At 43.5% G+C, this 16,782-nt stretch overlaps 1 protein-coding gene across 2 annotated transcripts in view; it reads right to left on the reverse strand.

Moving 5' to 3' along the window:
- The window catches only part of RABEP1 (rabaptin, RAB GTPase binding effector protein 1), a 919,122-nt gene that overhangs the window by 523,533 nt on the left and 378,807 nt on the right, over positions 1-16,782 (reverse strand). For both annotated transcript variants that reach the window (XM_078679701.1, XM_078679700.1), the window contains exon 6: positions 15,743-15,878. In XM_078679701.1, coding sequence (XP_078535827.1) covers positions 15,743-15,878 — 136 coding nt within the window. The remainder of the gene's footprint in view (positions 1-15,742; positions 15,879-16,782) is intronic.

Below are 16,782 nucleotides of genomic sequence, written 5' to 3' on the forward strand. Positions count from 1 at the left end.
CGTAATCTAAATGAAGATTAGGGTGTGTTGTCTTAGCTGGGTTGAAGACCATAAACTTGGTCTTCAAGGTTTTTATCTCCAGTCCCCTGTTACAAAAGATGACAAAGCTGTCCAGGACTCTCTGTATTCCCATCGGCAACTTGGACATTAAGAGGGTGTCATCCACAAACATCATTGCTGGGACCTTTGAGTTTGCTAACTTTGGGGCGTCATTATCTTTAACCTCAATGAGTTAGGCAATCAATGCATTGACAAAAGGCAGAACAGGGTAGGTGCAAGCACGCACCCCTGCCTCACTCCTCTGTCAACTGGGAAACGTGAAGTTAATTCTCCTCCTTTCCCAGATCTTAATTGGGCAAAGACGGCTTTGTGCCGCTTCATAAGCATGTTTAGGAGGCAAGACGGGATTCCCCATATCTCTAATTCCCCCCATAATTTAACTCTGGGCACCAAATCAAAGGCCGTTTTCAGGTCCACAAAAATTAAGTAGAGGCTGCCACCCTCCATTCTTACAGTTTTCCAAAATATAGGTTGAAGTCTATATATTTTATCAACAGTGGTAGTGTTCTTCCTGAATCCAGCTAGGCATGGGCTCAAAATTTGATTATCTTCTATCCAACTCTGAAGGCTGTCAAGGAGTACCCGTGCAAACAGTATTTGTGTGACCTCGATCTAACTGATCAGTCTGTAGTTTGCAGGGAGAATTGGAGAGCCCTTTTCGAAAACTGGAACAATTCCTGCCCCGCCCAGGTTTCAGGGATCGGCATACTTATGGAATTCAATAATACCCACAGGTAAGGGCCCCAATATTGTTGGTTCTTCCTGAAAAAGATCCCCTGGAAGCTTATCTAATCTCGGTGCTTTGCCGGTGGGAAGTTTCTTTATAGCATTTGAGCCTTCAAGAACGGTGATCTCAGCAACTTCTTTGTGGATGGCCCTTGATAGGGTAGTAATTGTCTCATCTGCCGGACCGGCGTCTGCACGCGGGATCCTTGGTGGAATTGTGTATGTCGTTGTGGGAGCCGGAGGCAACCTTCGTGGTATATAGCGCCTGGAAATAGTCTACCCACTTTTCTGCTGCTATATTCGGATCTATGTTTAAATGGCCTTCTGACTATGGCCCAGAACTCCTTCATATCTTTATTCAGTTGGGCAGAATTTATGTCATCCCATTTGTTTAATTCCCAGGACTGCTTTGCTAGACAGATAGCCTCTTTATACAAAACCTGCTTGCAGTTAGTTAACTTGTCTTTGGCTTTAATGGCTACTAACAAGGCCTTTTCGCCTTTCGGCAGTTATCATTGAACCATGATTGAGTGACCCGTTTTTTTTGTCTTGGGGTGCGTTTTTGGTTAAAATATATCTGCCAGTTTGGATGCCAAACCTGCATGTAGTTCTTCAACTTTGACAGGAGCTGGGTTGCCCACAAAAGCAGCATCACCAGTGATTTCTAGAAGGACTGAGACTACAGCTGCATAGAGTGCACTCAACTTATCGAGTGATTATTTTATGATGCCCCATTTTATTCTTCTTCTGTTGTTGGAGTGTATTAGTTTATTTTCGTGGGGAAGCTGCTGTCCGGGGCGATAACCAAGTCTGGCACCTTCAATACCAAAGCCAGGGCGTAGTGGTCGCTATCATGCCACGAAACAACGGCGAAATCGAGAACACTGGGCCATGATCTAGTCTCCACTAAGATGCAATCCAGGAGAGAAGCATGGCTGATTGTATTAAATGTTGGTTTCCCTGGTGTGTCCGATATTGTGCGGCCATTACACACTCAGAGAGAAGTTCTAATAGTTGTGCTCCCCAAGCCACGGCTTGACCCAATGGACGCACAATAATATCACCTACCTTCAATCCTAAACCTAGACTATAAAAAATTGGACAAGATCGTGGTGAACACACTACTGCCAGTAGTAGGACAACTGGTCTATGCAGACTAGAACGGTTTTATCCTGAGCACAACACATTTCTGAACATTCCTCGGTTGCTAAATCTGTTGGGAACCAACCCCGGAGAACCGGAGTCCTATCTGGCGGTGTCGCTAGACAAAGAAAAAGCGGTTTATACACTAGGTCGCACGCACATTTTTTCAGTCCTGGAGAGATTGGGTATGGGACTATCCTACTTGTAATGGGTAAAAACACTGTATAGCAAACCAACGGATATGGTTAAGACTGGCCAAAGGATCTCCGACAGGTTTGAAATACACAGAGGCACTAAGCAAGGATTCCAGTTATCTACGCTCATTTTTGAGATGGAGCCCCTGGCACTCTGGCTATTCACCAAGGCACTGTTGTGGGGGGAATAGGCGTTGGATGAATGAGATATAGTATCCCTCTATGCAGATGACGCCTTGATTTATCTACGTGAGGCCCAAGCATACCTCCACCAGAAGATGGAGATGCTCAATAAGTTTGGGAAGCAGTTGAGCCTCAAAATTAATTGGCCCAAGTGTTGCCTGTTCCGACTTCTACAGGTACTAGGTCATCAGAGAGAATCTGTGATTGCTACCAGGCTTGTGTGGCAATTTGACACCTTTAATTATTTGGGGGTGAATATTTATGTTTCCGATGCGGTCTTAACAGGGGTGGACAGAGTAGTAATTTCGGCGCACCGCTCTATTCCATTCTGGGTCTCGAGCCACGGTCCCGATGAGCTGGGTGGGTCTAGCCAAAATGCTGGTATTACTCCACCTATTACACCGTTTTGAAGCATTGCCGTTAATTCTTCCCAGGTGTTTTTTTAATGGCGTGCTTTCGGACTGGATTTGGGGGTCAGGTAGAAAAAGGGTCGCACTACAGATGGCACAACAACACTTACTAGATAAGGGGCTCCTAATCATGAGCTTTATTATGCAGCAGCACAACTCCAGTGGGCGATGCGATGGCTTGGGACAGCCCCAAATGCAGAAACGCACGTGGTGAAACGTACTTTGCTAGGTGAAAACATTCTCACCTGGCAGCTGCGTAAAGCACACCCATGCACACCTGAGCCCAGACCAATGCCATTAGCGTGCAGCTGCTGGCAGAAATATGTGCAAGATGTGGTGGAGAGGCAGGCCACCAGACACACCTCAAATACCAATCTGGACCATGTTGATAATCAGGGACAATGTAGGGCACAGCAACACACGCCCCTGGAGGGAAGCGGCGGTGCTACTTACTGAGGATCTCTAATATGAGGGAGATTTAAGGAACTTTCTGAACCTAAGGGACACAATGGGATACTGGTAGGTCGGTTCCTAGAGTAAACACAATACAACATGCCATCATTGCCTACTGGGGTGGGGAAGGACAGAGCCACAAGCATCGCCGCCGTTGCATATTGCACAAATGCATAGTGTAGCAAGGAACGCGGTCACTGCACTATTTAACATCCAGCACGCATAACATTATATGTCGGAGTTTCCGGCAAGCGATAGGTGGTTGCTTGACCTCAGTACTGTGCTGGCTAATAAACAAAAGACAGACGCTAAATCACAGGGGAAAGAGTCTATTTCGATAGATGCAATCAAGATTTGTACTGCTAACTTATCCGAAACCTTAGCACATTCATTGTATGCTCCTGTGGGCCCCATTGGAATGTCCTAAATGTCAAACCCAGGATGCTGGCTTCTTTCATATGGTGAGGGACTGCCAGGTGCTACAACACACATGGATAGAGGCGTTGGAAATGTTATTTGATTTAGTTGACTGCACAATACCACTCACCCTGAATACTGCCTCCTGGGACATACCTAAAAGCAAAGGGAAAATATTTCCACAGATTTATTAACTTGATCTTGGTACTGTTCAGGAGGCAGATAGCAATGTCCTGGAAGGCCAAGATGGTGCCTGACATGATGCACTAGTTATGGGAGCTGCTGAAATGGGCCAAGGCGGAATCAGACACCGTCATTAAGACCAGTCTCTCCAGGATGAGTGTGGGGTAGTTGGGGTCCAATGGACATGTGCTAGGAGGACAAGAGTGATGAAAGACCACCCTGAGCAGTGAATAACCATCAGTTAAGAATGTGGTGCATTGCATAAGTCATCTCCACCCCTATAAGGAATATAACTGTCGTAGCTGTTACTCGGTATCAACTGACGCCCAAGTCCATATGCGTAATCTCCGAGAGTTTGATTACATTGATTGTATATGTTACCTGGCAGAATGTTACTTTACAGGGGTGTCCAGCACATTTGTGACTAACACTGAAGATACTGTGCGGGTATGTGCCAGTCTTCTTCGTTGTTTTATGTTTTGATGTGGCTAATACCCAATAAAGAAGTATAACAAAACAAAAAGAAGCTAAAATCTTGACAACGTTTTCACACTTATGACATCTTCTGGGACCTTAGCTTATTCTTGCTCATTGCCTGCTATATTTTCTTCATGCAAAGAAGGAATAGATACAGAGGACATCAAAGACTGGGAAGTAGCTTTGCTAGCTCTGGGTTATGCTTTTAGAGGGGGGGGGACGTGCACCTTCAGTGGTTCTTTCTACTCAACTTCATAGCATGGATAATAAAGACAATCATAGTCTAGATCATAGTGCAACTACCCATTATTTGAATATTCAAGATAGGACTGATGCAGGATGCAACTGTTATACCTGCCATCCAGGCCTTTGATGTCAGCAGGCATGGCATGCTAAACATTTTTCCTACAGCTAGATCGAATTGTAGGTTGGATTGAAAGGTTCATCATCATCATCTCACACTTTTGTCAGAAAGCTTACTTGGTGGTTGGGGTGATCCCTTTTGTAGCTTGGCAAGGTGTGTTCAGGTAGCAGGACTGTGGGAACACCCTTCTCAGAAATCAACAGAGCATTTGACTTTTTTGTAGGCTTCTGCATGTTGTTGTCATTGGCATCACACCCGGAGCTATTGTTTGTTCAGTCTTGCACACCTCGGAGGACGTTGATATAGCATCAGTGACCCTCTTTCCATCCATTTAAACTGAATTGAGCGACTAATGTGTTCTACGGGCTTAATTGGAAGATCCAGAGGGCTTACCTCCCAGATATTTATTGACACCATGACTTCCTGCAGTCTTGTGAGGGCAATTCATTCTGGTCTTTTTTGTGATATGAAGTGTGTCTGTACTTCATACCAATCACTTCAGATTCATAGTTCTATGATTAGTAAATATTAGTTTGCTCTTAAATAAGTGTCTGTCAGATTATTTTGAAAAACTGGTCAATGTATTATTTGTTTAATCTTATCAGCTATAAAAACCTCTTATAGATGCATTTTGCTATTTCCTTTTAACAGATTTTGTCTCATTTATCATACACTTGAATTGTCTGATCATTTCAGAAACATTTTTCCCATAATGTACCAAATAAACTTTCCTTTTCTGTTCATATTTATTTTCATTGGTGAGAATCCAAGCTTCCAAACAATAGTATATTATTGCTGTCTTGTACATCAAATGAAAACCTGTTTTTTGATGTTACAACCTATAACAATTGAGAAAAAACAGAGAACTGCATTAATTTACAAACTTGATAATAATTTGCATCCAGGGGGTAGTGTGTTACACGTTTAATTCTGGTGGAATACCCAAAGTGCTTGGAAGGAAATGAGCAGAACCTGTGCCCCTACAGTCTGAATGGTTGTTTCTCTTACGGTCCGAGAAATGCATTCATCAATTTAATTTTCCTTATCGTGTTCTATTTAATTGTTCTAGCAATTAAGGTTACACGTTGTAAATGCATTTCATGTTGCATTATGCTCCAGATTAATACAAAAGCTATGACAGAAAAACATGCGTTGGGCTATATTCAATTACAAGTGTTTATGAATTATATTACCTAATTAGAACATTATAGAGATAAAATGATTGCCTGCAAAGTAGACTACACGGAGGACCTTAGCACTATGAATGAGGGATTACCACCATTGACTCAGAAGGAGGAAGGGGTAGGCTGGGGTAAATTGGTAACTCGATCATTTTGAGATACCTTCAGAGGAGGAATTCAATAGATTAGCATCAAGTGTTTCCTCAGGCCCGCCAATGGATCCTTTACTGCGTAGGATTTAGAAAGAACTAGGTACAGAACTCTTCCCACTGCTCCAACAGATCTGCGGACAATCGGTGAGCAACGGGGTGGTACCGGCCTGTTGGAAACAAGCAACAGTAACGCCACTTCTGAAAAAAGCTACCCTTGACCCTATGTGTCCCAAAAATGTCAGGCCTATTTCCCTTCTACCCTATCCTGTGAAAATCATAGAACGATTGGTCAGCAAAACACTTTCGTAGTTTCTGCAAACCAATAATAAGTTATAGAATGTACAATTTGGCTTTAGGCCGGGACATGGAACAGAGACTGCCCTGGTGACAGACTTGGATGAACTTCGTATGCGTGCAGACAAGGTGCAACCAGTTATACTGATTCTATTAGACCTGTCTGCTGCATTCGATTCAGTAAACTATAAAATTCTCTTGACAAGGCTTAAATGAAGCTGGGTAACGGTCACAGCTTTAAAATGGTTTCAATCATACTTGTCAAATAGACAACAGGCAGTAGCACTACCCCCATATCAATCAGACTTCACCAACATTCAGCATGGTGTACCTCAGGGATCAGTCCAATACTGTTTAATATCTATATGAGCCCCCTGATCTCCGATATTAAGTCCCATATTGTCAGCCTGGTGAATTGTACAGATGATACTCAGCTCATCTTATCACTGGAAGGTGGCCAATCACTATCACTGGAAAATGTCGATGCATGTATGCAGGACACTACATGCTGGCTTACAATTAACTTGTTGCAATTTAATGGGGACAAAACAGAGATTCTATGATGAGCAGCCCAGCAAATCCCACGTCTACTCCCGGAAATATTTTGGCCAATAGCAGTGGATTAGCACCTGACACCCTCTGAAGCTGTACGTAATCTGGGAGTAGTAATTGATGATAGGTTGAGCTTAGAAACAAGTAAATACAATGGTAGGGATTCGTTTCTCCCTAATAAGAGTGCTAAGGAAGATCCTCCCAATGTTGCCAATTTCTACGAGGGCACAGATAGTGAGAAGCGTTGTTTTGAGCCAGTTGGACTACTGCAATGCCCTTCTGCTGGAGACCCCAAACTATTTGATTGAGAGACTTCGGAGAAGTCAGACAGTTGCAGCTAAGTTAGCCCTAATGAAACCACAGCGATCATCAGCCTCCATGGCTCTTAATGAGCTCCACTGGCTCCCCGTGCTACAGAGGACCCAGTTCAAATCTATCTGTATTGTTTTTAAAGCTCCGCATGGTTTAGGACCTAAACCATTGCAGAGTAAGTTTAAATGATATGTTCCTACAAGAAGCTTACAATCTTCTTCAGGTAAATTGGTAAAAGCACCTAAGTTTAAAAGAACAAAACTGGGAGGTAGATCTTTCAGCTCTGCAGCCGCCCAGCTATGGAATGCACTCCCAACCAGCCTCGGACAGATGGAAGACCTTCTGCAGTTTAGGTAGAAATTGAAGACCTGGCTCTTTCATAATAGTGCTGTTTAGGCACCTTCTTTGAATAATAGGTGCAATTTTCACTGCAATATAAGTGCATGGTTTGAGTTAGCGTACGTCAGCGCCATGATGCCCGTGGGGTGATAGTGCACTTTATAAGTCTGTCTAACATTAACATTAACTACATGAATATGTTTCATGGTTTTTACAATTGATCAATGGGTTGTATCTTTTTTTTTAGATTGTTGATTGAATAGAAGATAAATCGAATCTTTAATTTAAATATGTAAGTGCATGGTTCTACCTGATTAATTTTGAAACACATTGTGCCCACTGAATTATTCCAACTCATAGCAGATACAGGCACGAAAATTACTTGGCTGAGACAATGAGTAAACAAATGAACTGGGCTGCTATTAAGTGCCATTAAAGTAGTTGTAGTAAATTGACCTTATGAATGCTCTCAGGCACCAGACTGAATCTGGAAAAGCTACAATAGCACGTAAGCGCTGATAGGTGGGACTATCAGTCCTCACTGCAACTCTGTCCTGCCCCGAACATGACAACATAGCTGCATATCGGCGCCACCGTTGCATGCTGAAATCAGTTTTCCTCCAGCACCCTCAGATGTGGAAATGGGACTAACAAGACCGACGTGCTAACTGGCAGTGAGTAAGGCCAACTTTTGACCATAGTTATTTCCAAATGGGGAGGCGGTGAGGAATTTGCAGGGAGATACAATATCAACCAAAAATCACGTTACTGAAAGTAAGCAGCCTACAGATTCATTACCTTTGAATCAGTATCCACACTGTCCATACCAGTCACTTGCAAAAGGAGGTCAGTCTGAGGAAGTAGTGTAGGACTGAACTTGCAAAGTGTCTTCTGCAGACCTGAGAATCAAAACACAACTTAATGTAGATGGCAATCCAGAGGTATATGGTTAACATTTGGATTTCCTCTGTATTGTCCACTGGTAAAACCAGTATACAACTGATTAATAATGTGGTGTTTCTTAGTCCTATCAATATGGAAACTAATGGCATGTCGCACGTCCAACCTCTGTAATCTTGTCTCCTTCTAGGATGAATGTATGGGAGAAACGTATATGAGAAGTGTAATAGACTCCCCATTTAAAAGGGTGACAGCACTTTCAAATGAACAGACACACCGGGCCTAAGTACCAGTTTGCCTGAGAAGGTTGCTTTATATGGAAAAAGGACCAACAAGGCCTGGAGCTTGCTAACAAGACACACAGAAGTGATTGCAATGTGCTTTTTATACTACAAAGCTGGAGTTTAGGTATGAAGTGACGCAAAAGGCACACAGATCGGGAAGATCAAGACCAGATTGAGGTCTCAATGCTCAGGACCAAAAATTATTTGACACCAAATTGACAACAAGCATTGGAAATGCAATAGGTCTCGCATTAGGAAAGTTTGAGCTATTGGTATTGTAAATGACACTTTTTTTATTTATGTGTTGGTTTTGAAAGTAGCAAAATTAATAGCTTTGTCAGTAACAATGTCAATAGTTTTAACTTTTGCAAATGTGACACCTATAGCATTTGTAATGCAATGTGTGTTGTATGTACGTGACTTATATGTCTTGATATTACAAATAACAATGGCTTTTAATTTTGTAAATAATTAATACTTAAATAAAAGTTATTGTAATTTATAATGGCAATAGCTTAAATGTTTGTAAATAACTTTTGTGAAGATTATGTTCAGTGTATTTTATTGTGACGAAAATCCAAGAACATTGCATTTGCACCTAAACACACACAGAGCCACACACATATAGATGTGGTGGATCTGGGGGATATGGTGGTGGTGGATTTGGTGGTGGATGTGGTGGTGGATGTGGTGGTGGTGGTGATGGTGGTGGTGATGGTGGATGTGGGGGTGGATGTGGTGGTGGATGTGGTCGATGTGGTGGTGGTGGATGTGGTGATGTGGTGGTGGTTGTGGATGTGGTGAAAGTGGTGGTGGATGTGGTGGTTGTGGATGTGGTGAAAGTGGTGGTGGATGTGGTGGTGGAAGTGATGGTGGTGGGTATGGTGGATGTGGTGATGGTGGATGCGGTGGTGGATGAGGTGGTGGATGAGGTGGTGGATGAGGTGGTGGATGAGGTGGTGGAAGTGGTGGATGTGGTGGTGGTGGATGCGGTTGAAGTGGTGGATGCGGTGGAAGTGGTGTATGTGGATGCAGTGGTGGATGTGGTGGTGGATGTGGTGGTGGATGTGGTGGTGGATGTGGTGGTGGTGGATGCGGTGGTGGTGGAAGTGGTGGTGGATGTGGTGGTGGTGGATGCGGTGGTGGTGGATGCGGTGGTGGTGGATGCGGTGGTGGTGGATGTGGTGGTGGTGGATGTGGTGGTGGTGGTGGTGGTATGGTGGATGTGGTGGTGGATGCGGTGGTGGTGGATGCGGTGGATGTGGTGGTGGATGCGGTGGTGGTGGTGGATGTGGTGGTGGTGGATGGGGTGGTGGTTGTGGTGGTGGATGTAGTGGTGGATGGGTGGTGGTTGTGGTGGATGTGGTGGTGGATGTAGTGGTGGTGGATGTGGTGGTGGATGTAGTGGTGGTGGGGGTGGGGGTGGATGCGGTGGTGGTGGGGGTGGATGCGGTGGTGGTGGTGGTGGATGCGGTGGTGGTGGTGGATGCGGTAGTGGTGGAAGTGGTGGTGGATGTGGTGGTGGATGTGGTGGTGGTGGATGTGTTGGTGGTGGATGTGGTGGATGTGGCGGTGGATGTCATGGTGGATGTGGAGGTGATGGTGGATGTGGTGGTGGTGGTGGATGGGGTGGTGGTTGTGGTGGATGTGGTGGTGGATGTAGTGGTGGTGGGTGTGGTTGTGGCATCCTGAAATGTATTGTGTGTTGGAATTCCTCTTCCTTGTCAGAAGTATCAACATAAGCCTGTATGAGAAGGCTCCTTCTGGTTGCAATATTACAAGCTGCCACAGTTTTATTAGCCACGTATGGGGAATATTGGAGAGTGCCACTAATATTATGTAGGTAGCGAAATGTGACCTTTAGCAGTCCAAATGTATTTTCATTTATTACCCGGGTCATCTGTGAGTAACATTGTATCTTCGTGGTCTGTGAGTTACATCATTTAGGTATGGTGTCATGATCTAAGTACTGAGAGCCTATGCACTGTAACCAACACAAATGTAATGTTACAAGGTAAATCAGTACAAATATATATATTTAAAATAAAATCTACATTAATATAAATACGTTTTAGGAGGTACTCACCAACGTCTCATCTTGATAAGTCGGTGGTACAAGTGTAGGAATAATGTGCAGACCCAGGAAATTTAGCAGCAAAGTATGTTATTAAACAGACTACATTGAATACTATTTATATGTTTAAAAGTGCTGTCCTTGATGAGGGGGATCATACAACTTCTAAAAACTGCTAATTAGATATTCATTTAAGTGCAGTAAATCATTAACATGAAATATTACGCCAGGTCTACTTTGATCGCCGAGCCCCCAGAGTACTGGACATTCCAGCGGAATGGGGGGGGGGGGGGCACGGCCCAAGAAAGGATACAAATAAAGCGTTCCGTAAATGTATAGTTTACTAAACCATAGCCATCATATTTGATTGCAAGTTCAGATACCATAGGGGGCCAGTTGAAAAATCCCACTACCAGGATTACCTATCCAGTCACGTGCAAACAGGAAGTAAGGTAACCAATCACCAGGTAAGCAGTTTTATTTTTAGACGCACATGCTTTCAACCGCCATCTGAGCGTAAATATACGGTTCGTGCAAAGCGCTCCCGCGGCTACGAATACGAACTAAAATAAAGGAACTCCGAAGTACATTTTCATTGTTTCAACAAAGTTAAAAAGCTGCTTTTTTTCTGCCTCCCATTTCCTGCTGGAGTCACAATCGCGAGGCACAGGAGTGTAGGCTGATGGAAAAAAAAAAATCATCTCTGGAAGGAAGTGAAATGCTGAAGTCATGCTCCGGTTTCAGAAATTCCAATCTAAGCATGAGTAAAAGTAATAAAAAAAAAAAAGAAAGAAACACGGAATGGCGCAGTGGTAACAGCTCAGCGACATTAGCCAGTTTAATTTTTATTCGCCGTTTAGAGGCATTTATCTGTATAGTATTCCTACTGGTGGAGTGTAATTTTCCTCAAAGTTTACTCTGACAATGAAAGGCTGTTTGCGCAGCAATTCTGGCCAGCTGAGTGCGTGAAAGGCACATTACAAATAGAGATCCCAGCTCGAAAGTGTGTTTATCTAGAAGGATGGGTCTGCACATGCAACGGGCCTGTGATTCAGTACAAAGCTATGCAGCACGGCATTGCAAGCTGTAACTGGAGATCGTAAAGCCTTTTGTATGGATTATTTAAGCAACCGCCTTCTTTACTCTTAAAATCTCTGTGTAGCTTGTCCTAAAATATTAATATAGGACGAATCACGTTTACCACCGAAAACTTTGGCATACTGGGTGTACAATGTTCTGTATACCAGTCCCTCAAAGCTGGTAGCCTAAAGCAGCAAATGTTTCTCTCCCTCCTCCAGGAAGTCTGTAAAATGCAGGCAGGGGAGGGGGCAGAGTGACGGAGGGAAGGCAGAGAAGGGGGGGAGGAGAAATGCGACACGGCGGGCAGGGGAGGGGGCGGATCGGGGAGAGGGTGTGAAAGCAGCAGGGGCCTTTGAAGTGAAGCTAAGCTTCACTTCAAAGGTGTGGGAGGAGTGCGGCTGAGGGAACAGACGGCGATTTGGTGATGTGCACGCGCATTTTAGGTCAATGCGCTTGCGCATTGACCTAAAAGCGCACGGGCACAGCACCAAATCGCCACAGTTAGTTAAACTTTGTTTAAAGCCCTATAGTCTCGCTTCTCTCAATGCGCATGCGCATTGATAGGTCACGAGACCTAAAAAGTGAGCAAGAGATATCCTTTCAGGAAATGAATCAGAACATCCGATAGTGCCAACAAATAAACTGTGGCCAAGAAACAACACTGTCAGGCCAAAGACGAGTACATCATACATCAGACAGCTTTGCCTGTAAAGGTTCAATAGGCTTCTTTTCACATTAGGGATGAAGCAGGTGCCCTGACCCAATTCCATGGACTTGATAGAGGGCAGCACACAGCCAGAATGACATCCACCACTTCTAGCGGAAGGTCAAAACCGCTCAGTTGGTCCATGTCAAACATCCACGGATGAGAGTGTAGACTGCGAAGGTTCAAATTAAATACCATGCCCCGGTGCCGGACAGTAGACCTGCATGAAGGAAAAGCCAAGTGGAAAGCAAAAGCCTAGAGTCAAAAGTTGAGAACCAGGCGCTTCAATCCCAATCAAGGTACATCAGTATAACATGCACTCAGTCTTACTTCACTCTGTTTAGAACGCCACATGGGATTAGAGTCAGTGGTGGCAACATGTACAAAAGCCATTTACAAAGGGGCACATCTTTTAGAGATCTTCAAGATGGAAGCTAAAGGGCATAAAAAAAGGACACTGAGCATTTTCAGAGGTGACGAAAAGATCCATCTAGGGTATACCCCTATCGACGATGACTTCAATTACCACCAGGTGTAGGAAACACTCGCGGTTGGCAAGAGCCTGTTGAGCCGGTCTGCCTTGATGTTGATGAAACACGTTAAATGATTTACTGACAGCAAGGTAAAGTTGAGTATAAGGCAGTGTCACAACCTCACAGCCTCCAGACAGACAGTGTGCAAGGTCATGCTAGAGCTTGCTGGAGTGGCACATTGAGGCTGTGTTGTCAGTCAGCATCTGAATCAACTTTGCCCTGAACAAGACTAGTAACGCCTTCAAGGCCACACAAGTAGCCAGTCTTTGAGGGAGAGGTGTGGGGCAGCGGCCAGAGTGGCAGACTCCAGAGCACGGGGTTAACGGTTCGATCCTCGGCAGGAGCTCAGCTCAGCACACTATGACTCTGGGCAATAGCTCACTTAATCTCCCCAATGGCCCCCAGCACCTTGAGACCCCTAGGGGTGATTAGGTCACGCTTTACAAATACCGGATACATACAGTCTCAAGACAATACAGATCTTGTATCAAAAGCACTGACTACTGTATTAGAACATGTCATTGAAGAGACCACATCTGTCATAGAGCAAAAGGCACTAGCAGAGTTGTAAAGACCCAAAGGGCTCGATGTTAGGCCAAAAGGGAAAAGTGGAAACTCAAAGTGAGTGGAACCCACCAACATTTTTTTTTAAATTTCCAACGGATCTGGAAGACTGGTACATGAAGCACACATCCAGCAAATCAAACAGTACCCTCTACTCCTCGCAATCCCAGGCCAATAAGACTTGAACAAGGTTAATAATTTTGAACTTTTCCTTCCAAATGAATTTTTTTTTTAACATTCTGAATTCGAAATTGCCCATAGGCCACTGTTGCACTTTCAAAAATCTTTCAGTTGTGCCCTTGGTAAGCAATGGCAACACCTCCCAGGTGAGTATTTGTGCATGATCCATGGAAACACTGAAAGACTGAGGTGGAGCATCCCATAACGATAGGGCACACACAACTTTAACAATTAGCAGAACGTGAATATCTTAAGTAAGTGAACATCAGTGAGGCACAAAATAACATATTAGGACTCCTTTTATACACTTGTGCTTACCCCAAGGACGATCTAAAGAGATTTTTAGTGCTGTGCCAAGTGAGGAGTAGGAAGTCTCCTGCTGTCATCTGCACTATGCACCACCTCTGCCCGTAAAATGCCCAAAAGTACTATGTGGGCTAATGAACTGGCTACAACAGTTGGTACTATCAGAAAGCAAGCCCCCTCAAGTAACCTTGAAAAAACAATCACTAGTTGAACTTATGCGCTGGAAAAGCCAGGCCCAGAAAACGTGCCATTGCACAATTCGTTTTAAACTTCTCAAAGGCACAATCGGCCTTCTCAACAAAGAACTGAGTGGCATCAATGGATGGGTCAGTCAAGGAAACCTGGAAGTCTCAGAAAGAGGAGCATATAGAGACTGAAGAGCAGACTCCGGTGAGAGTTCAAGACCACTGTTGTTCTGTAAATTCAGGTAAAGCCAAGCATCAGTATAATCTGGGGAAAGTAAATTGTCTGCTTTGTCATGGTCATCCTCATTGCATGGAGCTACTTGAGGCATGGGATTTGCATTAGAATCTGAACCGAAGATGTCCACCATTCTGACCACTTACTGATGTCTAAAAGAGGAGTCACCGGGGAATAATATTAAATACATGGCCACGCTTTAGTAATAGCACAGTGTAACATAGCAGATTCTGGATGATGAACGGTCTAACTCCACAGCTAGAATCAGTGGAGTCAGGATCAAAATCCTTAGAGCCGGTGTAATGACAACCAACAAGGTCTTCACATGGAAGACATGGCACAGGCTCAGTGCCAAATGCTCCAAGTAGGGTCAGTCAGAGCAGGAGAAAAACAGACAGGTGTAAGTGCGTCTGGTGGCATCAAAAGACCTTGCGGGATAAGAAAGTACATGAGTGGAAGGTGGAGGTATACTGAACATTTTTGAAGGCCACAACCTGTTGAAAACCTGAAAATGGGCATTGCCTATTTCTAGGATCAATTAGTTTCAGAGCAGAATAGCTAAGTCCTGTGGACACTGACTACGTGACCTATCCCATGAAGTGGAGCATATAGATGTCAAGGAGTATTGCTTTATCTTTTTCTGTTTGTTTTTTAACGCCTTGTCTTTTGACTCAACTTAAACTGAAAAGGGTCACAAGGAGTAGGAATGGACATGTGGCTTGTGTTCAGCCGTGTACAAATTAGGCTTTCAGCTCCTTGACCACCATTGCAGCCTAAGAGAACATTTGTTGCATGACCTGGAATCATTTTAGGCGTCAAACTTTGCAATGAGTTGTCTGAGTCAGACAACTCCTTGCAAAGCATATGATGTATTAATAGACTTCAGTGGCAACATCTTTTCTATACTGACAAAATGTATGTTTTTTGATAATATAGATCGTTGTTTGACCCAGATGGAAAGGGGAATGAATACCTCACTACGGATCTGCATCAAGCATCAGGAAAAAAACGGAACATGTCAGCAAGCAGGGTTGGCACCTATATGTGGTTCTGGGTTGTCATGCCCTCGGCAGGACCAAGTTACAATGAAGACGGATGGCACCAACTATTGGCAGGTAGGAGCTACTGAAGCTTATTCAGATCAAATGAGGCAACTGGGAGGATTCAAATGGTGAGGAATCCGCAGACCGAAATAGCCATTAGAAACATAAATATGGAAGTGGTCTGTGCAAAAAGTGAATAGCTAGTGTCTAACCTTCATGCAGTTCTTTCCGCAATTTCTCTGCGTCTTCTTGTAGAACAGACTTCTGAGTATTCAGAACAGCTACATACATCTCTAAATCAGTCCTACTTGATTTTTCTGCTTCCAGAACATGGTTCAATTCTTTAACCTAAAAGACATATAAACAAGCCACTGTATTAATAGTGTAGTCACATTCTCACATGCTTATTTTGCTCTTTGTTTATATAAAACAAATTTCTCTGTTGCTGCTAAATCTACGATATTAGCTCAAGTATTGCATTCAGCTACATGGCTCATATATAATGCTAAAAATGCACAAGACATGGGCAATCAACAAAACTGGTAGCTTTATGGTTGGGAAAGAACTGCCCCGCTTAAGCGCAGAAAACGTTTCTGATAATGTTTCTGACATCTTCAAATTCTGCTTAAAAACTATATTTCTTAAACGGTATAAAATAAAAAATTTATTTGACAGGCAGTAAAACCCAAATATTTTTAATTGTTTTGCGTGTTTTAAAGCATGTTGGGGTTTGCACCATTCCATAATGATAAACATCCACCAAGTGATGTTTTATTTCTTAAGAGAAGTAAAATCAGTCTCAGAAAATCACAAATACACACTGAACATTTTGTCTATGCAAGCATATAGCACTAACCTCACTTGCATGCTATAAACAATGGCAACAATTCGGGATCATGTTTACAAAGAGGAGGTTCTCAGTATGAGATGGCTGTACATTTTTTTATCTATTGTGGATGAAAAGGGCCTTCAAAAGATGTAATTTAGCTCCTTTTAGAAGTGATTTAAATAAACTGATCTGTACAGTGATAATCTTGCACAGCTTCCTAGGAGTTTTTTGTTTTTTACACTATGTTCATTCTGAGCCCTCCGTCCACTAACTATTGCTGAGAAACTCACTACTGGCAACGAAGTGTGATTGATGTGGACAGAAGGCGAGGTACCATTATCAGAACCATGTCACAAGAAGATACAGAAACTCGGACAGGAGACCACTCATTAGTTTGAATAGGTCCTCGCTGTGAGACTTAAG

The sequence above is a fragment of the Lissotriton helveticus genome, chromosome 3_1, assembly GCF_964261635.1.
Source record: "Lissotriton helveticus chromosome 3_1, aLisHel1.1, whole genome shotgun sequence".
NCBI classification, from domain to species: Eukaryota; Metazoa; Chordata; class Amphibia; order Caudata; family Salamandridae; genus Lissotriton; species Lissotriton helveticus.